Source organism: Pithys albifrons, chromosome 7 (genome assembly GCF_047495875.1).
Source record: "Pithys albifrons albifrons isolate INPA30051 chromosome 7, PitAlb_v1, whole genome shotgun sequence".
Classification (NCBI taxonomy): Eukaryota; Metazoa; Chordata; class Aves; order Passeriformes; family Thamnophilidae; genus Pithys; species Pithys albifrons.
Window position 1 is genome coordinate 4,776,653 of NC_092464.1, and position 26,197 is coordinate 4,802,849.

Below are 26,197 nucleotides of genomic sequence, written 5' to 3' on the forward strand. Positions count from 1 at the left end.
TGTTGTGAGGAGGAGAACAGGGCAAGACCCCTGGTTCTTTACATCTCAGATGGCAATGGTCCCATTGTACATAACAGAAAGAGAGTGGCACTAATGAGACACATCATCATGGTCATCATTTGTTCAGATTTGACCTAACCCTCTGGTTTTTTCTATTTTTTGTTCTTATGCTGTAAACAGAGAACCAGAGCATTGCAAGGCATAGATAAATATATAAAATAGGTCCTTTGTGTTCTTGTATGTCAGCACTGACCTTGTATAAAATCAGAGTTATTCTAGAATGTTTCTGCACTCTTACACAGTAGAAGATGCTCTGCACATTCATCTAAAACACCTCACTTCAAGAAAAATAACTTTGGCAGTTCATTAGTGTGTCAAGGTTGGTTCTTTCGTGTATTCTTGAAATCTCCCTGCATTGTCTCATCATTTGTCTCGTGAAACACGATTCAGTTGTACAGGTTTTATAGCTGAAGAGAATGGCAAGTGTATTAATGTGCCGAAAGAAATACATTGATATGTAGCTACAAGCCATTTATTATTTATGCTGTTGAATCTTTTGACGCCCCCAGTAAATATTTTCTAACATCAATGAAGCTGCAAAGATTTATCACCACAGACCTGCATTTATTAATTTTATCTTTGCTCAGTACAGTCATACTTCATTCCCAGCAATAAAGGATGTCTCCAGTTTGTAACAAACGAGTCGATCAACTGAAACAAAGATCTATATTTATCTGTGTCTGATCTTCCTGTCCACATGCAACAATTTGCAACTCTGCATATTCTGTGTAAATCTCAAGTACACGCAGTAAGGACCAGGTTTGGATTCAAAGTGTAGTCCTCAGTTTGAGAAGGGGTTTTCTTTAGCAGTCTATTCCTGTAGCAGAGTGCAGTTCATGGTGAGAAGCCACAGTGTGGTGTGGCAAAGACAGCCACGTATGACATTTCCATGGCAGTTCTGGAGGTGTCCCATCTGTGAACATCTTTCACCTGTCCTCAGTCTCTTGCTGCTGGAATTCTCTTGCTCCCTGTGGTCTGAGGCTGTCTTGTTTGCACCCCAAAAATCGTGTTTACATCCATTGCCAGCATACCTGGACTGTGAAGGAAAGATAAAAATTCTACCAGATAATGGTCGTGTTGTCATTGCATTTGAAAGTGCAGTCAGATCAGTTTTGCAGTGCTTGGTGAGAAGGAAGTTTATGGTTCAGAAGCCACCTTGGTAAAAATAGTACCTTCCTAAAAGTGTATGATCTTGCATTCCTTACTGAGCTGAATAGTCCAACTAACTTTAAAGACTAGATCCTGAAAGGTCATTACAATAACCGAGGATTACTGGGGAACATTTTTCAGACATATGAAGAAGATAAGAAAAAGCTTCCTGGGCCATTTGAAACTCTCCTGCTTCATATTTAGAGATAACAAAAATGTAGTGGTAAATAAATGCAGAGGTAGGCACTAAACACCAAGCCAGAGCAGCAGGGCTGTGTGAGCAGTTAGTTGATGACCCAGCATTTCTGCCATCAAGCTTAATTCTGCATCTTGATTGTCTTCAAAAGATTTAAAGACTTCCTTTTTGCAAATAAGAAAGGTGTTTCTCCTCATCTTCACTCTTCATCTTTCTCTCTGTCCCTCAATCTTCCATCAAAACCAGAGGAGGGGATACTTTCTTTCAGATGTGTCTGAATCTTTCCCTCACTGGGGGTGTGATAAACATCACAAAGTGTTCCTGGCATTTCACATGAACCTGCATGAACTCCATAAGGGCTTGAGAGAAGTGAAGTTCAACTACAGGCATTGTCTTGACCTGCAGACCATAGTGCCTTTTGAACCAGTTATTTGGGTGTGTTGTTGTCTTGCTTATATCACACCCCAAGACAGTTCCATGACTGTGATAACAGACCAATTTTAGTGTTAGATAATGAGTAAGGATGTGGATTTACCTGGATTAAAAGAAAGAGACCTAAAAAGCCAATACTGGGACCAAGACTCTGCATGATATTTCCATATGGATAAGGTAAAATTCCTGAAAGCCAAAGATACTGAAGTACAAGGGGTGTTGGTGAAACCAGGTTCTTTGATAGACGAAGTGCATTTCTTGCCCTAAGCCTCGTGTTACAGAGCAGAAGAGATGGGTGACTATTGTGCCTGGAAAGCATGAACTCTTCACATCAATGGATACAGAACATGAATGATGAAATAGTCACAGTAGGGGAGAGAACTGGTCCTTTTTTCTTTTCTTTTTTCTTTTTTTTTTTTCCCCAGTACTCATCTTGGGTATTGAAATATGCAGTGATCTCTTGATTTTGTGTAGATTGAGTGTCTGAGAAGACACAAGCAGGGAGCAGCCAGCTGGTTCTGGAGGTAGTTCCACCCTCCCCAAACATGTGTGTTGGCTGCCTGAGTCTGCACAGAGCTGGGTTTTGGTGGTACTGGTTAAACAGCACAAGGTCACCGTTGTTAGTCACTGTTAGTGGGGCAGACTGAACGCTGTGCTAATTCTCTCAGCTGTGGTTTGGATTGAGTTGAAGATGGAGAAACCAGCTGTGGGACAGTGGTGCAAGGGCTGGCATACAAATGAGCAGAGCTGGCACACATATGAGCAGAGCTATTCCTTTCCCTGAAGAGCTGTAGGGCACTTTCTAACAGCTCTTCTGTAAAAGAGCCCTCCTGAGCTGTGCACATGTTGACATGTTGATTTGTGTGCCTTGTTCACCTCCACAGCTTTGCCTGCTCAGGTGTTCTCATACATGTGCATGTGTCACTCCCAAACAAACACCACCACATAGGAACACCACCACCTTTAACTGTGCAAGGTGTTTCTGCCTGCCAAGCACAAATACACCTTTCTTGGGCTGCTCAGTGATTTCTAAGGCAGATCTCTACTGCCTGGCAGGATCTAGTGGTGATTTGTGCGATGTGCACCATGGAGGGGTGTTGCAGAGGATCTGCAGTGTCAGCAGCTACAGTATTTCTGTCAATCTTTCATTTAATTGCACTTGCTTCTTGTGTAAAGAACAACATTTTCACATCACATGAGTCAAATTGACACATGGTCAGGATTTGACTAGACCCAGTCAGAGGGAAATGACAAAGCAGTTAATTGTACCCAGGGAAAGCTGCAAAAGTACCTTTTGATCCAAAGGTTACAATAGAGCTGGGAAGGGTTTGATAAAGAATCGTGCTGATTTGTGGACTGATGAACAATAAATTGTTTTCTTCATTCACATTTACTCCTAGACAATTTGTTCATTCCATCTTTGATTCCATTTTTTGATTATTGAATATACAGAACACAGTAATATTATCTGTGTGATACATCCTGCTTCTGATTTTCTAAAGTCTGAAGTGAAAAGATGAAGCGAATAATCAGTTTAGATTGAAGATTTTCTGTCTCTTCTCTCTTAAATAAAGAAATCATTCTCTTAATCCTGTAAAAATATTTAGTTTAATTCAGGGCTATTGTTTCAGGTGTTAACCACTATAAAGAACAGATTTGAAATTAAATCCAGCTCGGTGTTTGAGTCTGTAATATTTGAGCCATTTGAAAAATCTTCCAAGTGTTTATGCTGGAAAATGCAGGGCAGCATTTAGGAACGTGAAACACTTACCAAATTTAAAAGTAGTTGCTTTTTTTTGAAACTGCTGTTCTTTTTGTAGTTTATTCAGTGATGTATCCCTCCAAAAATTCAGGAAACTCTAGTGCCCAAAGCCTCCAACCAAGGTTTTGATTCCAGTGTGCTGCACAAATAGTGTGACAAAATAGAGAAGGCAGACAGTAGGTGAGAAATGAAGACTTTTGGCCCGACTGTGTGATTTTTCTCCTATAGAGAGGCAGCAGAAGTAGAAAAAAAATAATCTTACCAGCATCCTGGAGCAGTGGCCTCAGTTCTGCCTCCAGGGGAATGGCTGTGGGCTCAGTGATGCCACTGGGCACCTTCAAATGAGAAGGTCTCAGCCATCACTGAGAGGATCTGCCTGAGGAACAGAAAGGAATTTTATTAATTCCGCTGTGCTGTCAAGAAGGAGAAAAGAAACTTAAAGTGTAGAGTTGAAGATACTTTTCGGGATAGATATTTGTGAATTGCTTAAAGGTTTAGAGCACCCTTTGTCCCCTCCTCCTGAAAGTTCAAGAAATAGAGTTTTCTCCTCGAAGGCCTTTTTAAAGACAACCAGTAGGTTGGTGGTGATCATGTTACAGAAATGATGCTAAAGAAATTTTTTCTCCTGTTTTGTGGGGTTGGAAATGTGTGGGACAAAGAGATCTGGTGGTGTTTACAAGGGTTAATTTGTTGCAATTGAAACTTCTCAAGAAGGGTTGCTGTTTTGGGAACATTCACTTGGGAAGGAGATCGTGGCTCCAGAGAGAGAAACAGATGCATTCCCTTGCCTCAGAATATCACACTGTCTAGAGAGTTAGTGCACTTGTTATTTTTGTGGGGTTTTACATATTTAAAGCAAAAATACTCATCCCAAAACCACAATGGCACTCTTCCCCTCTCTGCCATTGGAATCTGAAAATGTTAAAAAATCTCCAGATTCCCAGATGGCGAAATAACATCCTGGCTAGTTCTCTCCTCACTGTATGTTGTTAATTTATTTGTTGTTCTAGCCCAGTTATTTTTCCTTTTTCCTCTCTTTGGATACCACAATTTTTTCGGTCCTTCAAAAGTGAAGAATAAAGCCCTTCAATCTTAAATATGAATAAAGGGGAAGTCCAGGCCATTGCAGGGTGGGACACAGATGTTGCAGGAAGTGCTATACCACTGCTTTGAACTCAGTGTAAGCACCATGTCCAGTCCAAAGCTGTGAATACAGACTGTAAACAGCTCATTTTGTGATCCATTTCTTTCTCTCAAAGCTTTATTGGCCTTGCCTTCTGATTTTGCTTTCATCTTCGCTACTGCCATATAGACTTATCTTCCTTTACTCCCTTTAATGTTTTCTATTTGCTTCTGAATCTGTGATCCTAAATGATCCTCCTTAGCAAGTTCTGGACACTTTATTTTATTTCAAGATTTCCTTATATCCTGATTCAGCAAGTCAGAAAGGCTGGTTAGGTCTCCAGCTGCTCTCCAGAACTTCACCAGTTCCCACTGCAGTGACCTTTGATTTCCCAAAAGATGTCCAACCATCTGGGCAACTCCCTCCAAACTTCTCATCTTTCCCCTTCCCCAGACCCTTTTCATCCTGTTCCATGTTAACCTCAGTTTGTCAAGTCCTTTGCTCTTCCCTTTCTCCCCACATCATGGTTTTCTTTTTTAGAGGCCCCTCCTCTTGCTCCTGGATCAGTCTGGATGCTCATCCGTTCTGAAAACCTCACTCCCTCCTACCACTGGAAAATGGGAGAGTGGCCTGTCTTTTCTTCTCTGTCCCCTGAATGATCCATTCCTTGCTCCAAAGCTCTCCTCTGTTCGCCATGCCTTGCCCTACTCTACTGTCCTCCCCATCCCATCTGTGTGAGTGGCTCAGAGGTGTTGCTTTTCTGCCTTCTCCCAGGCTGGTTCCCAACCCTCTCTACTCTCCCCTCTCTGCTCTCCCCTCTCTACTCTGCCTCTTCTGCAGGTTGTTACTCCAGATTCCTTTGTTCCAAACCATGCTGGACGGAGCTTGGAGCAACCTGGGCTAGTGGAAGGTGTCCCTGCCCATGGCAGGGCGTTGGAACTGGGTGATCTTTAAGGTTCCAACCCAAACCATCAGTGATTCCATGATTCCTCCAGATTCTTTCTTCCAGTGCCTCCCTTCGATCAGACCCTCTCCCTCATCCCAGCTTTTATTATTTCTCCTCTTTCTCAAGGCCTGCCCAGGATCCTGTACTGCAGCTACTGGACTGGATCCCTTCTTTTCCCTCCCCGTCCAAGCATCTCTGTTCATCCTCTGTTCCCAGCAGTAAAGGCAGGAATTGCTTTGCTCCACAAAAAAGCCAGAGGAGTTACAGTCCTCTGATGGCTTTTCCTTCTCTCCCTGGCTTTAATTTGCAAGCAAGTATTTTTGCAAAAGAGCTCATCCCCGGAGCTGACTATAAAACTGTCTCTGTGCCTCTGTGTGTGTGAAAGAGGGAGGGAGAGAAAGAGGGAGGGAGAGAGGGAGGGAGATGCAGCAACACCGCGGGCTGGCGGAGTGAGGCGGCTCCGGAGCGCTGCGATCCCAGGGACGCGGAGAAGAGACACGAGCCCCTCGCTCCGGGCTCGCGAGGATCCCATTGGTTCCTGCGCTGCTGTTTTAAAAGCAAAGGAGAGTTCGGAGGGTTTAACTGCGCAGGCAGACGCAGACTCCGAGCCAAGTTGTCAGCTCGCTGCGAGAAAGCAAGGAGAGGACACACACAAAAAAACAAAACAGAAAAGGGGGAAGGAGCCTCTGCAGTCCAGCAGTCCCAGAGGGAATAATGGATGTGACCATATCTCAGTTTATAGAAGAATTTGATGCCAACTGCAGCCTCCTGGATCGCCTACAAGAGACTTTTTTAGAGAGTTCCTCAATCCCTTTCCTGGGCTTTGATGGTAGGAAATGTTACCTGATGCAGGGCTGGGTGAAGCTTTAGGAGTGCTGGGATTTTGGTTTGTTTTGTGATGCAAAGTGTGTCGCTTTTGTGCTTTCTCAGCCGCTTCTTTTTCCCTTTCTGTCTCCTTTTTTACCACCAAAGGTCCCTACTGCAATGCCACGACGGATCAGATCGGGACCTGCTGGCCCAGAACCTCCGCAGGGGAACTGGTAGAGAGACCCTGCCCGGAATTCTTCAATGGGATCAAATACAACACCACGAGTAAGTACAAACTCCTTTCCTTCTTCCGCAGATCTGGTGTGAAGAAGGCGCCTGGGGAGACCCAAAATATATTTTCCATTAAAAAAAAAAAAGGAAAAAAAAATTGTTTGCCTGGGAATCAACATTTCCTCCACATTCCAGCCTGTCTGTTCAAAATTCCTGCCTGGAATGATGCAGATTTCTCAAAAGCAGAGACTCGTGGATGCTGTTTCCTTTCTCCTTAAGTGTATTTAGGTAGATTTGGGAAAAAATACCCTGTGCAGTCTGAGGAGGTTGTGTTGTGCTGTGTGTGCTTGTGCATGTGTAGCTATGTATAGCTCGATGTATTTGTAGCAGTGCTTCAGCCATCTGGATAATTAAAGATCCTCTGGCTCGTGAAGTATTTTAGCTTAACACTTAAAAACTGTATTTTGGAAGGACTGTCCCTGTTTGAGGCTGTTTGTGCAAACAGGGGGTCAAACCGGGCTGGAAGTTGCATGGAACAAACAGAAGGCAGAGATCTGTTGAGTAACTTCATCAGTGACTGGCTGGTGAGGCTGGAGTGGCTGCATCAGCTCTGCAAGAGAAACAGGAGAGGAAATTAGGAGACAGATAATATTCAAAGCAAGGGAGCTTGGGGGCTCCTTAGAAATCTCCTGGAACTGATGCTTTATTCTTCGAGGTAAACAATCAAGATGACTCACTAAAAAAATTATTATTCAGGCTGTCAGAGCAAGGCACTCATTTCCTTTTCCTTGTCTGTCAATACTCTTTGGACCTTTTATTAAGACTTTTTAACATATTAGTTTCAGCCATATGTACCCACTTGTTTGCCACTGATTTTTCAGACTTCTCATTGTGCTTCTGACTGTAGGGACATTTCATTCTGTGTTTCCTTCCAAACTGTTGGGTGTTGTTGGTCTAATTTGCAGGTACTGTTAATTTTGTGGGGCAAACATTCTTTCTGAGTCCCATAAGAGAATGACCCTGACACTCACTGTAGGTCTGATTTTTTAACTTGTTGAGAGTGAATTTGTTCTTTGCCCATCTCTAGGTGTCAGGGGTCAGATAAGTAGTCAAAAGTTTGGTGTATTTGCTGTGTGAAACAGAGCCCTCTGCCAGAGTTGTGCCTGGGGACCAGCTTCTGCCAGCTGAGACTTTGAGCAGAGTAAGGAGGTTACCTCAGAGAACTGCAAAATCATCCTCAAGCCCTCTATTCCCTGACCTGTGCTCTTGACAATAAAATAGGTGGAAACATGGGAAGGACTGGGTGATGCTGCCTTTGGAGCAGGTACTTCACCAACCTTTCCAAGCCTCAGTTGAGACCAGAAGAAAATTTCTGAGGATTAAGGGCAGCTCAGACAAGAGCAAGTGTATCAGTGCAGACTCTAAAAGAACAGCCATAGAAAAGGTACCTCAAGGAACTGTGGCTTCTTTTTAGTCCTTTTCCATTTCCTTTTTCTGATGCAGAATGTCAATATTTCTTTTGCCTTATTTTTTTTCCTCCCAAAGGAAAGAAAAAAATGCTTTATGGAACATTCCTTATTTACATCATAAACACAGTGGGGAGAATTTAAATGGAAGAAAAGAAAGTCCTGAATATCACAATTTATTTTTATAAACTCTGTTAATGCTTTCACTAGTTCATCAATGACCTGATTTAAAGTTCCTCCCTGCTCCTCTCCTTCTCAGTGTTGGGTAATGCTTATATTGTAGTGCTAATATGTTTTCTTAAATTCCCTGCTGTTGAAATAATGACATGTTAATTGAATTAAAAGCTGTTGAAAATAGGTTATTGAAATGCTGAAGCATTATTTTGTCATAGTCTGGGGACATGGACATTTTTCTCCTTCCAATATAAAATGAGTTGAGAAAAGGTATGTCCATATGTGGTGCCCAGAGGCAGAGGAGTGCAATAAAACTGAAATACTCTGAAGCCACTGTGGCCACTTACAGTTGATCTCAGACTCTTCCACATGTGTAGTTCCTCCAAGTTGTAGCTCAGAAAACAAAGGGAAGGATGCCAAAATTTTCTCAACTTAAACCATCAGTAACTTAGAATCATAGAATCGATTGGGTTGGAAAAGACCTCCGAGATCATCGAGTCCAACCCTTGGTCCAACTCTAGTCCATTTACCAGATCATGGCACTCAGTGCCACGGCCAATCTCAGTTTAAAAATCTCTAGGGATGGTGAATCCACCCCCTCTCTGGGCAGCCCATTCCAATGCCTGAGCACTCTCTCTGCAAAGAATTTTTTTCTGCTCTCCAACTTCAATTTCCCCTGGCAGAGCTTGAGCCCATCGTGCCCCCTTGTCCTATTGCTGAGTGCCTGGGAGAAGAGACCAACCCCCACCTGGCCAGAACTTCCCTTCAGGCAGTTCCAGACAGTGCTGAGGTCACCTCTGAGCCTCCTCTTCTCCAGGCTAAACACCCCCAGCTCTCTCAGCCTCTCCCCGCAGGACTTGTGCTCCAGTCCCTTCTCCAGCCTTGTTGCTCTTCTCTGGCCCTGCTCCAGCACCTCAATCTCCTTTCTGAACTGAGGGGCCCAGAACTGAACACAACACTCAAGGTGTGGCCTCCCCAAGGCAGAGTCCAGGGGAAGGCTCACTGCCCTGGGCCTGCTGGCCACGCTAGTTTTGATACAGGCCAGGATCCCCTTGGCCTTCTTGGCCACCTGGGCACACTGTTGGCTCATGTTGAGCTTCCAGTCAATTGGGAGATAGGAGTAGATTATGGCTTGGGAAAGCAGTGGGACAGCAGGTTACGGTTCAGATACAGGATGCAATCTCTTTGGGGATTTGAGAGATGGAATTAATACTTACAGAACACGACCAGAGTTTGGGAATGTCAAACACTGACATGGTGTGACTACTTGTGTGATTTCACCAAGGTACCTTGTGGGTGCCGAAAGGGCCCTTTGTAATGAGGCTCCTTGTGGTGAAAGTCTCGACTCTGCTCTGTGCAGGTGATAAAATAAGCACAGACAGCTGATAAAAAACGGGAAATGGATCTTGCAATCCTCAGAGGTGGATAATACAGCTCAAAATGAAGCTCTGATCAGGAGATGGCTGGGATCAACATTAAGGTTTCTGCCTAGGACACGTAGTGCAGTTTTGTCCTCTTTTGTTTTGCATTTTGATGAGGCAGAGGGAGAAATTGTGGTGTGTATTGTACTGATTTTTTGAGAGAAAAATCAGAGAAATGTTGAAAAAGCACCTTGCAGTGCCTTTCTTCTACTAAGGGCTTTTCCAGCTCCAGGTTGTAACTCAGCTGGTCATTGTACTGTCAGGCATCCTGTGTTTGTGATCTGCCCCCAGCATGTCTTTACATTGATTTTGTACACTTGTGAGTGTATTTCTCATTTGAATGTGTATAGAAATTTTGGATCCATGTCAGTCATTTCTTGTTTTATTTTAGAAATTAGGATCTCAAAGATTCCAAGTTCCCACCAACTTCCTAAAAGTAGCTCATCAGCTGGAGGGAATGAGCACAGTAGCATTCCCTGTAAAGGAAAGCTTTTGCATTGTAGACACCAGCAAATCCAGACTGGGAAGTGCCCAGACTGTATGAAAAGCTTCTACCAGACTCACTGGAACACAAGATGCTGATCCCTGGCAAAGTTTTGGTCCTCATGGGGTTATTTCTGTACCTTGCTGTAGTCCCTGTGCACACAGTGAATGGAATTCCAGACAAAATGTGACAAGCACAGGTTCCTCCACAGAACAGCTCATCAAAGGCTTTGGGTGGACCTGGCCTGGTTTTGTGTCCGTCTTGTCACCTCTCATGTTTGCTCTAACTCAGAACCCCTGAGTGCTTGGTTGGGGAATGCTATCAAACACTGCAGTGTGCCAGCAAAATTCAAGGAAAGAGTATTTGTGGCAAAAAACTTAAGAATAAGAATTCTGCTTAAAAAATTCCCTCCTGTTGGCCACTCTTGAATAAACTGTTTGCATAAAATATTTCCATTCCAACTGCAAGAAATTCCCGTGGTGATTTTGTGCCTGTGTCTCTGTTCTGTGTGTCTCTTGGGAACTGCTGAGTGACTCAGTTAAGTTTCAGCTGGATTCATAAAACTAAGTCTGTCAGTCTGTGAGCATTTCTCATCCCTGACACTTTGTTGTTTTGGTGATATTTTGTTTTCTCCCTCTTTATTTAGAAAACAAAGTCATGTTGACAAAGCACGTTCTGGTTACCCTGCAGTAGGATTTATGAATATAGAGAAAATGCTCTGTGTCTAAGGATCCATCCACTTCCAACTTGCAATTTTGTATCAAAACTTACCAATTATTCTCAAAAGAAAAAAATAGAAAAACAAGAAAAAATGTCTGTTGGTGCAGTGTGTGACTGTGCACTTGTCTCTGCTCAGGTTCTATATTTAGCTAAAAATGACAATAACATTGCTGCCCTCTAGATGTATTTATGCTTTGACAGTGTGAAGCTTTTATTCTTGTTTTAGAAAACATATTAATTCACTTATTAGGATATCCTAAATCTTGGTTAATTCAGCAAATGGACTGTGATGAGTCTGGTTTTGCTGCTTGCTAAAAAGTGGTCATACACACAAACGTGTTACAGGCTGAAGCATGTCTACATTCACTCTTTCCCTACAAATTGCATTTTGCAATGGGAAAATCCAGGATTATATGTTCACCTGGTGGACAAAAAGGGTTGACTTTTGTAGCCTCAACTGTCTGATTTGGGTCTAGAACTCCTGGTGTGGCAGAGGGTTGGGACCCCTCCATCGGGGGCTGCTCATTTGCTTGGTGCTGGTTGCAGGCAGGAGGGGGAACCATTGGGAAGTCTCCTTCTGGCAGAGTTAGACACACAAATCTGGGTATTTCCAAGTATGTATCAACACCTAATTCAAGTATTTAAGCCCTAACACAAGTTAGTGGGGCTCTAATTGAAACAAAGCCTAAAGGGTTACTCAGCTCACCCCAAATGTAGAGCTCAGTTCTGCAGCTCCTGCAGAAGTTCTGGTGCTGTTTGATATGGCCAGGGGTATTTTGACATCTAGTTCATGTTCCAGAGGGCCCAGGCCCTCTGGGTTTGTTTTTGTCCTCCAGGCCACACTGGTGTTGCAGATGCTCAGTGACAAAGGACCAGATGTCCGTGTTCAGGAGCTGAATTGATCCCTGTGTGTGTGTTGAGCTGAACTGAACCCACACCTGGGGACTGAGATCCGATGCTTTTGTGATCCACAGGAACAAAAGATCTCTGTAGCTCTGACTCCCTCTCTGCAAACCCCTCTCTCTCAGTGTAGGAAAAGCTTTTTGACTGAAATAGCCACTTCAGATGAGTGTTTTGGGTATTGCAAAAAGCATCCTCATCCTCTGCAGGGACTGTGGTGCCAAAACCAGGCACATAAGCACTGCTAACCTTGCACTGGTGAGGATTTTGTTCCTCTCCCTACTCCGTGTTCTGGGGGTGTGTGCACCTTGTCCTTGGCCCTATAACCAGCTGCCTGTTGAGAATGATGTGAGAGGATTGGTGACTTAACAAGTGTTCCTGTGGATGGACATGGGAGAAAGAGCCACTGGCACAAGTATCACAGTTGTACCTGTTGGCATCTTACTCCAGAGGATAAATAAATTCCTGCAGTTCCTTGTTGTCCTGTCTTGAACAGAGGGAAACAATCTTTTCTACACTGAGGGAAGAGTAAAGAAGCAAATTAATAGATTTTCTGATTCATATCTCCCCTCTTTTGAAAGAGTTTAAAGAGATTGCTTAATTTTTTAAACAGAAAAAGAGCTAATTTTCATAGGTTAAACAACCATTCTTTTATAGAGATCTCACCTCTGCTGCTTTTACTTCTAATTAATTTTTGTTCAAGGATCTTCTGGAGTGGTGGCTTCAGCCTGCATAGAAAACATGAGCCTTGCTAGGAAATCTTTGGTCAGAGTCTTGTTCATGCAATGTTGGTAAGACCTGTCCTGGTAATTACAGAAATGTGCCCTTTTACACCTGGCTGGCCTAGGGACTCAATTAACATTTTCATTTGTGTTTTATCTCGTGTATTTTAGTGCCTTGAGAGCTTCTGTTGGTCACATTTACGTGACTTACTTTTCCCCCAGAGGTTTTTTCTGGTTTGATCTCCAGAGGGTGCATTTTTGAAAGCCAAGTCCTGTTGTAAAAGACAGAGAACTCTTAAGTTCTGGTGACCTTTCATCTTTTACTGGGGAGAAGTAAAGTGCTCATCATGTGCATGTGTGTTTTCAGACTGAAAAACTTACTGTGAAGCCCTAAAACTATTCCCACCTCATCCCTTTTTTGTAACTTCATTAGATATCCAGAAGGCTTTTACCCCAGTGTTTAATGACAGAAGGATACTTGGGATTAGGAGAACTATTTTGTAGCCATTTTTAATTATGAACTCACTGGAAAAAGACTGAAAAAAAATAGTCTTCAGCCTTGCAGTAGCCAAGTTTTTGCCACTCTGGGGTGACCAACACAGTATTTTCATCTAGGGAGTCAAGAGTACATGAAAGTTAAAGGAAGGCAACAAATGAGAAATGAAAGAAATACAACAGCGGAAAAAAAGAAGTCCAGAATTAGAATTCTGGGGGAGGAAATAAAACATAGTTTTTAAGCTCATAAAGCTCTCTCTGAGGAGGCCAAATCTGCAGTTTATTAGGTCAGCTTGTCTCCAATATAGCACAGTACCCAGATTAAGATTTCAACCATCTTTGTTCTTTTTCTTGTGCTGGTTTAGCAAGAGAAACAGAAATACACACATCTTCCACAAATACAGCAGTGAGAGGCTCTTGATTTCAGCCATGCACAGAGGGGAGAGGCTTCACTTGTTTCCCTGCAAGTTTTTCTTATTTTTTTTTCCATTGTGAAACTTAATTTGTGGTATGAGATCGCTCTGATTTTGCTGTTTGGAGGAAGAGTGTTGAAAACAATGTTTAAAAGGAGGAATGAAAAGGACCCCTTTTTCTTGCTCCTGCTACTGTAATTGTGTGAAGTGTGTGATTTCTTCATTGAGCACAGAATATGAGTTAATTTCATGTGGTAAAATAAGAAGGTTGTGTTACTTCAATCGATGCTCAAGGACCTTTTCTACAGCCAGTTAAACTCTGCTTAGTATTTTTGTTCTTTGCTAGTAAGTTATGAAATGGTTTTGCTGTGATCCCATTGCACCTGATTGGGATTCTCTTCAGTTTAGGCTTGACTTTTTGAGACAGATTTCTCAAAGCCAGGAACTGCTGATGTTCTGCATCCTCCACTGAAATCAAAGCTGAGCAATGACACATCTTGGAGAGGGCTCTTAACTTTGGGCCTTCAGGAGGCTCAGCAAACATAGGATTGTCCACGTTATTTTGGAGGCTTCTATGTCTTCTTCTCTCTCTAAGGCTGCTGCCCCATCCACCTCTCAGGCACCCACACGAGATGGTCAGCAGTTGTCTAAGCTGACAGCAGCTCCCAGCTGGCAAACATGAACTGAGGTTCAGCTCTTCCCACAAGTTCTGAATTAATTGATACTTGCAAAGTCTTGTGGTTCTGGAGCCGGGGGAGAAGTGGAAGAGGGAATGGCTCAGGAACACAGGGGGAAGGGAAAGAATTAAATATATGACAAAGGGAGACAAAGCAGGAAATCCTCATCTCACCCTGCCAAAATGAGAGGACAAGTCCCACCCAGCTACATCTAGTGTGGGCACTCTCTTGTGGACGTGGGATTTCCTGTTTTATTCTGCCTTATGACCCATTTTCCATCCAGCCAAGCTGTGGGAAGGTGAGCTCTGAAACCGAGATGGGGAAGGTGGAATCAGGCTGTTCTCGCAAGTCGCTGAACACCCGAGACTGTCAGCCACTCCCTGGGCTTCAGCCTCTCTTTATTGTCACAAAACCTCGGGGACAGTGCCACTGAAGGGATGGTCACCCGTAATTCCGCCTCTCGGCCACAGGGTGTCACTTAAAGTGCAGGTAAAATGAGTGTCCAGCGACATCTGCACTGAGCCACCCGTGGGTGGGAGGATGGATGGGGTGGATGGCGATCCTGGACCTTGTGCTGCCCTACTCACTGGCAGCGCTGCCTCTACAGCTTCCCTGCCCTGCTGGCTGGTGCAGGAGACTCACTGAGGTGAAGGGAGGACAAGGACATGGGGGAGCAAGAGGAGGAGGATGTTCTGGAAGGGATCCTGCTGTGCCCTCCTTTGTGGAGTGCTACTTGAGAGCAAGTCACTCCCTGCAGGTGGGTGGCTTGTGCTGGTTTCAGCAGGGCTGCTCTGAGAGCCTGGAGGAAGGGCAGAGCTGAGCTTTGTTCCCAAACAGGTGTGTGCAATGTTAGAAGATGTAGAGCTGTGCAAAGCAGGGGTGAACCAAACCATCAAAGAAGCTTAAGCAGTCAGTAAGAACCTGCTTTAGGATGATGCAGGGATTCCTCCTTGCTGTACACACCATTGCTGTGCTGCTTCCTATTGCAACAATCCGATGTCTCCTGCCTCAGTGCTGGCCCCTGGCAGGGACTTTTCCATTAGATTTTCCCTGTGGACCCTCAGGTACTTGAGAGATGCTCCAGATGCTCCCACTTAGCAAGAATGACACAGGTGTGTTAACAGTGGGGCAATGCCTTCCTCAGCTGGGACTGCTCCACTTGCCTGTTGCTCCTTGGAAGGGTGTTCTGCAGAACTGTGAAGTCCACTGGTAATTTTTAGATTCTTTAGCTTTCCCTCTGTGTTCTGCCATGACATGGAAGTATCTTTGCTGTTTATAGAATGGTAAATCTTTGCAATTTCTGTGGCTTGGAAGAACAGAATTTAAAGCTGTCCAAGTAAAGTTCTCAGGCTCTGACAGTCATGCAAGACTTTGCTCAAGGTTTGCTGTCCTCTAAAAGGGAAACTTTAATTCAGTTTTGGACCCCAACATCACTTACTTGACATCCAGATTAGAACAGGCATTCTTAGTATTTTGAGAAGCTGATGAGAAATATGGTTTCCTATGGAAATTGGAGGGGAATGGGTTTTTAGTAGATTATTTTTTTCATTTCCCTTGGATGTTATTCTTGGAGTTCATAATTGGTAGCTCTTGGGACAAATTCATAAAATCAATAAAACTCGGATTGCTTTGTGCTGACTTCTTTCTCTGCAATGCTGGGAATAACAGAGGGCCAGATGCTGCTCCATGTGAGATTTGTGCAGGGAGAAGAACTACACTGAAGCAAATTATAGGAACAGAAACTCAGTGTTTAAAAAAGCAACCCAGAAAAAGTCTCAAGATCTCATGAAGAGTTTTCCCTGGGAAAACAGAAGAAATAAGAACCTTTCCCAATGCAGTTGTATTGTCCCAAACCCCTGGTGGTTGGAAAACACTGACCATACTGTGACACAAGAATTAATGCAGGTCCTTTTCCTCCTCAGTCAGCCAGGGAGCAAAGAGAGATTTGGAAAACAGAAAATGTGTTATGGAAATGAGACAAACAAAGAAAATAGGAAATTACTTTGCCAGTGCATCATCACCATTTTAACTAAACTTAGATGTGACTTCCTAGGGATTCTTTTTCTCACTTCTAAGAATTTTTATTTAACTTGGCTATTGCTGAATTATGCCACTAATACCTGAAACATCAGCATTTGTGTATTTCCATGTGTATGATGAGCAGTCATTACTGGATGCAGAATCTCCAGGCTCACCACATTGATAGTTGCTTTGCAACCAAAGCAGCTGATAAAGAGTTTGGAAGCAGAAGTTGTTTTTAAGGATATTTGTTTCTGTGCTGATCTTGAACAACTGAGTACTCCTATCTCTGTGTGAAAAGCAGCACAGACAGCAGGACTTTGGTTGCTGGAAATGGCTTTCTAGGTTTCATAAAGAGAGGACACCCTATCCCTTTCCAAGACAGGAAAGTAAAAGGCTGGGGATGATGGGGTCGATGAGAAACAGGGACACTTCAGGAAGACTTCCCAGTGTTAGACTTCCATAGAGAAAGCTCTTAGCAGGTTTCTACCTGGTAGGGTTTTTTTCTCTTCCGGTAGCTATGAGGGAGAGAGACCCCTTACTTGGGAAGCCCTTTTCACAGAATCAGAGTATGGTGAGTTGGAAGGGACCCACAAGGATCACCAAGTCCCACTCCTGGCCCTGCACAGGAACATCCCCAGGAGTCACACCCTGTGCCTGAGAGGATCACCCAAATGTTCCTTGAGCTCTGGCAGCCTTGGTGCTGTGCCCTCTGCCATGGGGAGGCTGTTCAGTGCCCAACCACCCTCTGGGTGAACAGTCTCTTCTGAATATCCAACCTAAACATCCCCTGACACTTCAGGCCACTCCCTCAGGTTCTGTCACTGGTCACCAGAGAGAAGAGGTTTTTAAGGGCTTCTGTTCCTGTTCTGAGAGCTCCTTGCCTCAGGATGTGGATGGTGACATCTTGGATGGGAAGTTGCAGGGATTTGCACAGCTCTGCACCAATCCTCTTCATGGCACTGGACCATGTGGGAGCCACGTAACATGGCCACCAGCTCACCAGACCTCTGTAGGGAGAACTCCTTCTGTTCTTCCTGGCAAACACTTTGCATTAAAGAAAGCCAGGATCCCATAGATCCACATTTTGGTTAGTTTTGACCATCTGATCTCATCTTCTGAACTCCCCACTTCATATAAACCTTATGTATAAACTCACCCACTTGCCCCATCACTGTGTCTTTATTTAACAAATGTCTCCCTCTCCTTAGGCCTCTGAAGATGCACCTTTCCCCCTGGCAGCCAGAGCTGCCTGTGGCTCAGGAAACCTTCTTTGCAGCACAGAAATCAGAAGGCTTTTGGTCTGTTTTGTTTGAAAGTGAGGCAACAAAGTTCCATTTGGATCTGCTTTCTGTTTCAAAGCCTGTCTCAAAAAGGACAAGGGTAAATCCAAATGCAGTTATGGTGGTTCACTGCATTGCCCAGTGAGTTTTGCTGCTTCTTCCTCTTTCTTGGGGAAGAACTAAAAGATCCCCACCAAGGTCTTTTACTGGGGATCTTAAGTCATCCTTGTCCACCTACAAGGCCATTCTCAGCACAGCTTTATCTTTTTCATCCTAAACTGTTTTTAACCCCTTCATCTCTCCTGTATTCACTGCATGTTTCTCCTGGGGAAAAAGTGCAGCAACAGTAATAATAGCAATTATATTCTCCAGAAGCCCTTTGGTTTATTCCTTCAGTGAATGCTGAGGGAAATAAAAGGGTCTCTGAGCTGAACTGGAGAGGTGAGAGTGTCAGAAGAGCACAGACATCACAGCAGTGTGATTCACTTTATCATGGGACTATGTAAAATGCTCTCCTGTAATTAAAATATGCTAAGCAATAGTTGGATTTTTCAGCAAATAGGTGTTTCCTAGAGATCCCTATTCTTTGTTAGATCTCAGCTGCAAATCCATGAGTGAGTTCCTGTGATTACATGGAGGAGCACCTGAGCACACTCATTGCAATTCAGGGCTTCAGGAGAAGCTGGGCTGTTGTTTTTTATCACTTCTTTGACTGGTTGGATAACTCCTTGCCTCCTGTCTGCCTTCAGCATATTCCCTCTGCTAAGTCTCTTTGTCCAACCCCAGTCTCGCTTCCCCAATCCTTGCCTGGGCACAGTAAGAACCATGAATGGGGTAGATGTGAATGAGTCACTGATGCTCTGGGAGCAGATGAAAATCAACACTGTGTGCACTCAGCTTGTGGTGAACCTGAGCTCAAATTCACCTTCTGAAACCTCAGGGAAACAAATTGATTTGACTGTGGTAAGTCAGTTACGTATCTGGGATTTTAGGTTCACGAATACCTTTGAGAACTTCCCTCTGATTTTATCAGTTCCTTCTTGGAATGAAGCATTTCTAGTGATTTTGAGCCCAGAGCTAAAGAAGTTCTGGCTTTGCTTGGTAAAAATAAACATAGTGTAGCAACATGACCTATTGCAAGTTGGACTGGATGAACTCTCCTGCTCCTTCTAACCAGTATTTCAGTGGTTTTATGATATGCTTATAGATCTCAAATGGATCCTTTAAGGGCCTCTATCATCACTTATTTGTTTTCATGGTCATCTGTGACATGGCACTTAGTGATGGTATTTTTTAATGTGAAGAACTTCTGTTACCTGTTGTGCAACAGTCTCAGCCTCTTGTTTTGATTCCATTTACCTACTGATGTGTAATATGTAATTTTTCTTCACCATTTTACTTGGTTTAGGTCATCCTTTGCTTGCTTTTAGGGGAATGAAATGATAACTCACAGGACACTGACCTTTGTCTAGTTGCCATGTTACCTTAATGAAAATCAGCTGGAAAAGGCAGGGCTAATTGCTTTGATTTAATCCTGAAATGTCAGTGACTCATTGATGGCTCATTCAGAAAAGCTGTTTGCTCAAGGTAGGACTGGATAAAAAGAACTTTCTTCAGCTGGAATCAGGCAGTTTAAGTGCCGGATGTTTCAAATTAAAGAATGGTTTGAATTGTAAGGAGCCTTGAAGATCCCATAGGTCTAACACCTCTGCCATGGGCAGGGCACCTTCCAGTGGACCAGGTTGCTCAAAGCCCCAGCATAAGAAGGACATGGACCTGTTGGAGTGACTCAAGAGAGCTCCAGCTGGGATCTCACAAGAGTAGAGTAGAGGGGGGTAATCTGACCTGCTGGCCGCACTTTCTTTGATGCAGCCCAGACACATTTGGCTTTCTGGGCTGCCAGCACACATTGGTGGATCATGTTGAGCATCTTGTCTACCAACACCCCCCAAAGTCATTCTCCCCAGGGCTGCTCTTAATTTGTTCTCTGCACAGCCTGTACTTGTGCTTGGGGTTGCCCCAACCTGAGTGCAGGACCTTGCACTTGGCCTTGTTGAACTTCATGAGGTTTGCACAGGCCCAGCTCTCAAACCTGTCAAGGTGACAGTGAGCAAGAGACAGAGAGTTTGTGCCTGGAGAATAAAATGAGTTTGGAGTCGATGTGGGAATGGGTGAGGGTGGACTTCCTGCAGAAGAATTTACTGAGTGATTTAAGTGCTTTAAAATGTAGAAATGCCACTGTGCAGGGCGGGGAGCTGGCAGTGTAGCACAGCAGGCTGTGCAGGGCTGGGGAGCAGCTCCTGGAAAGTAAGTACAAAGTGTTGTGAGGCGAGATGGAAGGGTGGCATTGCAGAACGTGGGTGAGGAATGGCTCAGATGTTAGTGCTGACAAACAATGCAGTGCATGAACCCTGACAGAGGGATGGGGGAATTGCATGGGAAACGTGCAGAAAGCATTTGTGGGGAAGAGCTGGAGGGCCCTGCCAGCTGTGAGACAGCAAGCAAAAGTCTGAGTGGCCATCCAAAGAACTGCAGGTGAGAGAAGGGAATCGATCCTTAAATACCACATACAAAGAATCAGCATGTTATGGTACCTCATCCAAGGCAGGCAGCACAGAATTACAGACTCAGTTACTGACTGCAGGGTCAGCAGAGCATCTGAGCAAACTTCAGCTCAACAGAAGAAAATGTCAGACCCAATTTATCTGTCTTATAAATGAAAAGATGATGTGCAGCTTGAGTTTCAGCAGGTTTGGCCTAAGTATTTTCTTTCTTCACAAGTTCATAAACTTGAAGATTTCCTTCATTGTTTTCATTGCTGTCTCTCCTCTGTCATTCTCGTCCCTTGAGTTGGTGGACAGGCAAGTGACAGGACCACAACCTCACATTAGAACCACTTTGGTTCTGACTGTGCTGCCTTCGGTGTGAGAGCAAGGACTTGCCTGACCACAGCTGGGACAGCACCACCATGCAGGGTTGTTCTGCTGCAGCCCAGAGACAGTGTTTGTGGTTGGGTCAGTTTGAAAGGGAAAGCACAAGGGTAGTTTCATGCTGAATGCAGCTTGTATCTGTCAGAACAGATAGTAAAGGAGACCTGGTTCAAACCCTGCAACTGGCCTCAGGCAAGTTGCTTCAGTCTCCTGTCCTTCAGTCTTGCCCTTTGCAAAGTAATTCCAGCATATCAGGAACTCTAAAGGTTTTCAACTCTGTAAAGACTTCTCTCCTCCTTTTTTTGGTATAAAGTGCAAGAAGTTCCCTGGGACATGTCACATCTATTCCTCAGTGTCACTAATTTCTTTGGGGCAGAGCAGGAGAGTTTTAAAGACAGAATCAGTTTTTTGCAGTCTTTTATAAGAGTTTTCATATAAAGACTTTCAAACTTACAAAGTGCAGTTGGATTTCAGAATCTTAATATAATTCTCTCCGGGTCTCTTTCAGCAATAAAAATTTTCTGTTCTCAGCATGGAAATGTGAACTGAATGGAAAGCATCTCTTGTGTGGTCTGAGAAAACTAAAGTTATTTTCATTAACATCTTCAGAAATATCTGTGAGTTTGGATATTTAATTTGTGTGATTGATACAGTTACCAATATAATTCTGGGTTTTAACCATAAGTTTCCACAGCTCATGTGTATCTCTTTATTTTCATACCTTTTTGTCTTGGTGCAGACCTCCTGGTCTGTAGCACCTGCAGTTTTTCTGTGTGCCAGATGAAGTGCTTAGTTATCACAATCACATTTATTCAGCTCTTTGCTGGTCTTCTCTGCAATGCAGGGTTGTTTCCTAGGCTGCATTTTCTAGTATAATGCATATCCTATTGTGGGATCCCATCCAGTGGATTTGGCCTCATTCCTTGATCCAGTGGAGATAAATCAGTGAACTGTCCTGCTTTATCAGAGGAGATTGTCTTCATTTTCCATAAGCTTTCTTTTTTTCTAATGTGTTTTTTTAAATACACTTCAAATACATCACACAACACTGTAGCACAGATGAAGAATTCAAACTCTCTCCAAACTCAGGCAATAATGTGATACAGACAGTATGTTAGAAGGAAGGAGCCTTTGCTCAGGCTCTGCATTGTCTTTTTAAGGCTAAAACTGGAGGAACTGTATTGATTCCCTGAAGATTTGTTGCCTGTGTGGTGTCAGCCCTGTGGATGCAGGTGTGGCAGTGCCTGTGGGCTCTGGGCAGCCCACAAGGGTAAGAAATGAAGCAATAGTGAAACCAGGATCTGAACTCCAGGCTATAGATAGTGCAGAATCAGGGCTTGTGCTTAAGGGATCAGGTAGTAGGAGAGACAAAGCTACAAGGCAAGGGGGGGAAGAAAGAAAAATAAAGAACTAGGGATGGAGAAGGATGAGTTTTTACTGTGCATTGTGGGGTTTGATGCATCAGTGAGTTTTGACAGCCCAGTACTGCAGCTGAGTTTACTGTCTGCTCATCCCAGCTCACACTCACTCATTTATGAATCAGCTTCTGCTTTGCTGCAGTTACAGCAAGTACTTGCTATAAATCAGTGTCTTTTGAGTGCCTCCAGTTAATGGGTGTCTCAGCTGTGCTCTGGGACAAGACAGAGGGCTCAGCCAGCCAGTTTTACAGGTGCAATCCTTACTCCTGAATGGGTGTCATTAGTTTTCCCCTCTGTTCAACCTTCCCAGCTGGTTTCATTGCCAGCAATGACTGAGATGAGCTAATTACACAGATTATGCAATTTTGCTGTGCATAATACATATAATTTTGTAATGAAGGAGTAGGGCTATGTAATAACAGTTCACACAAACCTTCCTTTGACACAAGGGTCTGGCAGGAAGCTTTGCAAGAGAAACTTCACATAAAAGAGTTAAATTGTAATAATGACAAGGGAAAAAGATCTTGAGACATTTCCGTGTTCTTTTGGAATTAGTAATATATCCACATAAATATGTTCTAATGAGTAGGTTTCACCAGTGTCCTGAATGCTGAGATGAATCTCATTAATATATGCAAATAAATGATGCTTTGTGTTTATAGACTTGGTTTTTGGTTGTTTTTGGTGGTTTTTTTGCATGAACAGACAGATTTTTTTTTGTTTGTTGCAACTCTGTGGCTTGTTGTCATGGTCGTGCTTGTTGCAGTCCTTTCCTCATAGAATAATAGAATAATTAAGGTTGGAAAAGACCTCTGGGATCATCAAGTTCAACCATTAACCCAGCACTTCTTCCTTGCTTGTTTCTGCATGGATCTGAATATTGATAGTAAAAGTTACCTTCATTTTGCTTGCATTGCTGTGGTGCCCAAGGACAGATCTTGTGGGGAAGTTTTAAACAAATTCTGGAAAATATGTACTGCCTCAGGCAACTACTAAGAGGCTCTAGAAGGCCAAAAACCATGAGAGAGGGAAGAGGTGTTATTAATTAATTAATTAAATCATTAATTAATTAATTAATTAATTAAACTGTCTTTTATCTCATCCCATGAGTTTTCTAACTTATTTTATCCCCCTGTCCTGATGAGGAAAGGTGGAGAACAGAAGGACTGGTGGGCAGTCAGCTGAGGTCAATCCACCACACAAAATTCATCCTGGTCTATTTTTTCCAAATGCTTCAAGCTTGGAAGTGTGTTTATGGGGACTGGACAGTACAGAGCACAGGCTGCTGTCCTAGGGAAAGGCTTCCAGAAGATAAGATGGGGCATTTGAATGGAATTTAAATTGAAATTTTTATTCAGTCTAGCCAAGATGACCTAATTTTTGGTTGCAGATCCTACCTGGAAGGATATGCCACTCTGGGAAGGAGATCAGAATCACAGAATATTCTAAGTTAGAAGGGACCCACAAGGATCATTGAGTCCAACTCTGAAGTCAATGGCCCACACAGGGGCTTGAACCCATGACCTTGGCATTATTACAACTAAGTTTTAACCAGCTGAGCTGATCTCAGGGTCAGTTGCCAAAAGGGATAGGTCTGCTCTGAAGTGCTGACTGTCACAGGTGCAGCCAGTGTAGCTTGATTTAGTGCAGTTAATATCAAAGCTGTGGCACAGCCATCAGTTTGTGACACTGTGGCCCAGCAGGACTGGCAGTGGTGGCAGTGCTGGGATGGTGCTGCTGCTGCAGTGCCACTGCCCACTTCCCTTTGGTTGTGCTCCCATCACTTCTCTGTAAACACTCCCTCCAGTCATGGTTCTCCCACAGGTGTTTCAGCAGTGATCTCTGCCCCCACTTTAAACCAGGTGTAAATGTTTTGAATTCAACATGTGCTTTATAGCTAAAGACACTCTCTGGTTTGCAGTCTCAGAAAACAATTCAATGTGCTGACTCACAGACGTTTTTATCTCTTACAGCTCAGTGAAGTCATGGAGAAATTCTCTCTGCCTGTAGCAGAGATCCTTTCCCAAAATAGAGACACCAGACTAAACTGGTGTTATTTTTACCTGAAATTCTAGGTTAGTGTCTTACTTCAAAGAATTTCATAATTGATCTCCGTTCGTTGAAAGAGAGTCACTCATCTGAAGTAATTATTGCCATTCCCTCCAAATATTTTTAAACTTTCTGGAAATTTCTGATGGTATGTCCTATTTGACATGGTCCTTAAAATTCCACAGGGCTGTAAAGGCTGAGTGTATGTTGATGCTGTGAGAGACCCCAGCAAAGCAGGACTCTGAGCCAAGTTAGTGTGGGATAAAATAAAAAGTCAATATCCTTTAATATCAGGCCAAGGGCCCACAGGAATACATATTGATGAGCCCCCAAACACTGATCTCTATGATTTTTATAATATTGTCCACCCAATCCCCAGTTCACACATCTCTCAGTCCAGCCCTGTCCTGCCCCTGCTCACACCTCCTCAGGATTTGAGTTAGGGGTCAGTGGGACCCTGTCTTCATCATTCTCTTCTTCCTCAGCACACATAGGGCTCTTGGAGCTTTTCCAGTGTTCTTAGACCCAAGGTTGCTGGTTCATGTTTATGTCTCATTCTGCAGGCCTTTCTGATATTCTTCCTGCCTTGAAGAGAGTCTAAACAACTAAATGAATTTCAGCTACTGATAAGTGGCAGAGGTTGGCACGTATAAACATTGAACTTAAGCTGTTAGAAATAGTAACACACTAATTTGCCTTTTACTACAGTTAAAAGCACTTCTAAAATCTGTAAAATTGAAAAAAATCAAAAAATCAAAAACCCTTTAGGCATCAATGTTTTAACCTTCTCTAACTTAGCTCCAGAGGTGAGGCTCTCACTCCACACAGTCTGGTGGAATCCCATCAGCTGATTGTTGAGGAACAGCATTTGACACCTCCAAGCTTTCCTTCACTAACTGCTCTCACTTCAGCAGACTTTGAGGGACTTCAGTACCCACCATTTCAGCAGCATTTGTGAATCCACGTCCCTCACATTTACTGCAGGGGAAGTTGGCTGTGCCACTGCTACTCTGTGGCTCCCCAAATCCTTCTACAGATGATTCTGTGTAACTCAGTGCCTCAGTTATTTTGACAGATCATGAACAACATTATTTCAGGATGGGAAAAAGTGTAAGTGAAAGAAAGTGGTGAAAATGGAGAAGGTACAAAGAGTTAAAGAAGGATTTGTAAACTGGCTGTGGTCACAGGTAATCAAGCAACATTGTCTGCAGGCTGAAGCATCCTCTGAATAGTTTTCATAAGTGATTTGGGTTCTAAGGTAGCAGAGATGGTTGGAGTAATTGGCCAATGCATTTTGCACTGTTTAAAGAGATAATGCACCTGTATCAAGAGATAATGAGCTGTATTCTTCTCTTAGACTGAACTGAATTCTGACTAATCCTCTGAAGTTAAATGTTTGTTCCTGCCATATTTGGGATGTACAGTCATTTAACAGCTAATTACAGTGATTAACTGAATTTCACAGATGATGACCAGAAGAAACTGTTACATGATATATATCACATCTCCTTCATGTTTCAAAAATAACAACAGCAAATTTTAGTTACCTTTGTACTCTCCTTAGAATATCTGCTAACCTTCTTCTGTTGATTGATCCAAAGATAAATTCTTGTGCACAGGAAAGAAAAAGACATTTTATCCTAAACACTTCATGTGTAATTACTGAAAGAATCTTCTATCTATAGAAAGATTTAGATTCTATTTTAAGAGGAGAAGAGTTTAAGAGTAGTACATCGAATGATCTCATTTCACATGATATAATTAAAATCAGATAGCTAAGGAGAAAAAAAAATCTTGGTAATGATTTAATTTTAAATGTTTTTAATAGGAACTACTCCAGGACTCTGTTACTGCATGACAGCGAAGTCACCTTTTACTCGCTAACGTTTCATTTGGGAAATGTTTTGTAGGAAATCTCTCTTTGTAAAGTTCAGTGGCTGAAATGAAGGTTCAGCTGTGAACTGCCCACTCACAGAGTCATAGAATGGTTTGGGTTGGAAGGGACCTTAAAGATCATCTCATTCCACTCTGTTGCTGTGGGCAAGGACATCTTACACTAGACCAGGTTGCTCAGAGCCTCATCCAGCCTGGCCTTGAACCCTTCCAGAGATGGGAATCTCAGTTTTTGTTATGGATGGGTCGAGCCTGGCTCTTACAGAATCATACAAACTGAATATCCTGACTTGGAAAGGATTCACAAGGATCATCAAGTCCATCTTCTGAGCCTGAACAGGACCATCCCCATTAATCCCACCATGTGCCTGAGAGCATCACCCAAGCACTTCTTGACCCCTGTCAGGTTTGGGGCTGTGCCCACTGC

At 43.3% G+C, this 26,197-nt stretch overlaps 1 protein-coding gene across 2 annotated transcripts in view; it reads left to right on the plus strand.

The window, feature by feature from the left end:
* CRHR2 (corticotropin releasing hormone receptor 2) overlaps positions 1-26,197 on the plus strand; it is a 150,967-nt gene that overhangs the window by 37,270 nt on the left and 87,500 nt on the right. Inside the window, exons 1-2 of one of the 2 annotated variants that reach the window (XM_071560651.1) lie at positions 6,139-6,497; positions 6,641-6,760. In XM_071560651.1, coding sequence (XP_071416752.1) covers positions 6,383-6,497; positions 6,641-6,760 — 235 coding nt within the window. In that variant the 5' untranslated portion in view covers positions 6,139-6,382. Of the gene's footprint in view, positions 1-6,138; positions 6,498-6,640; positions 6,761-26,197 lie in introns of those variants that run through there. The other variant, XM_071560650.1, reaches the window with a different exon arrangement.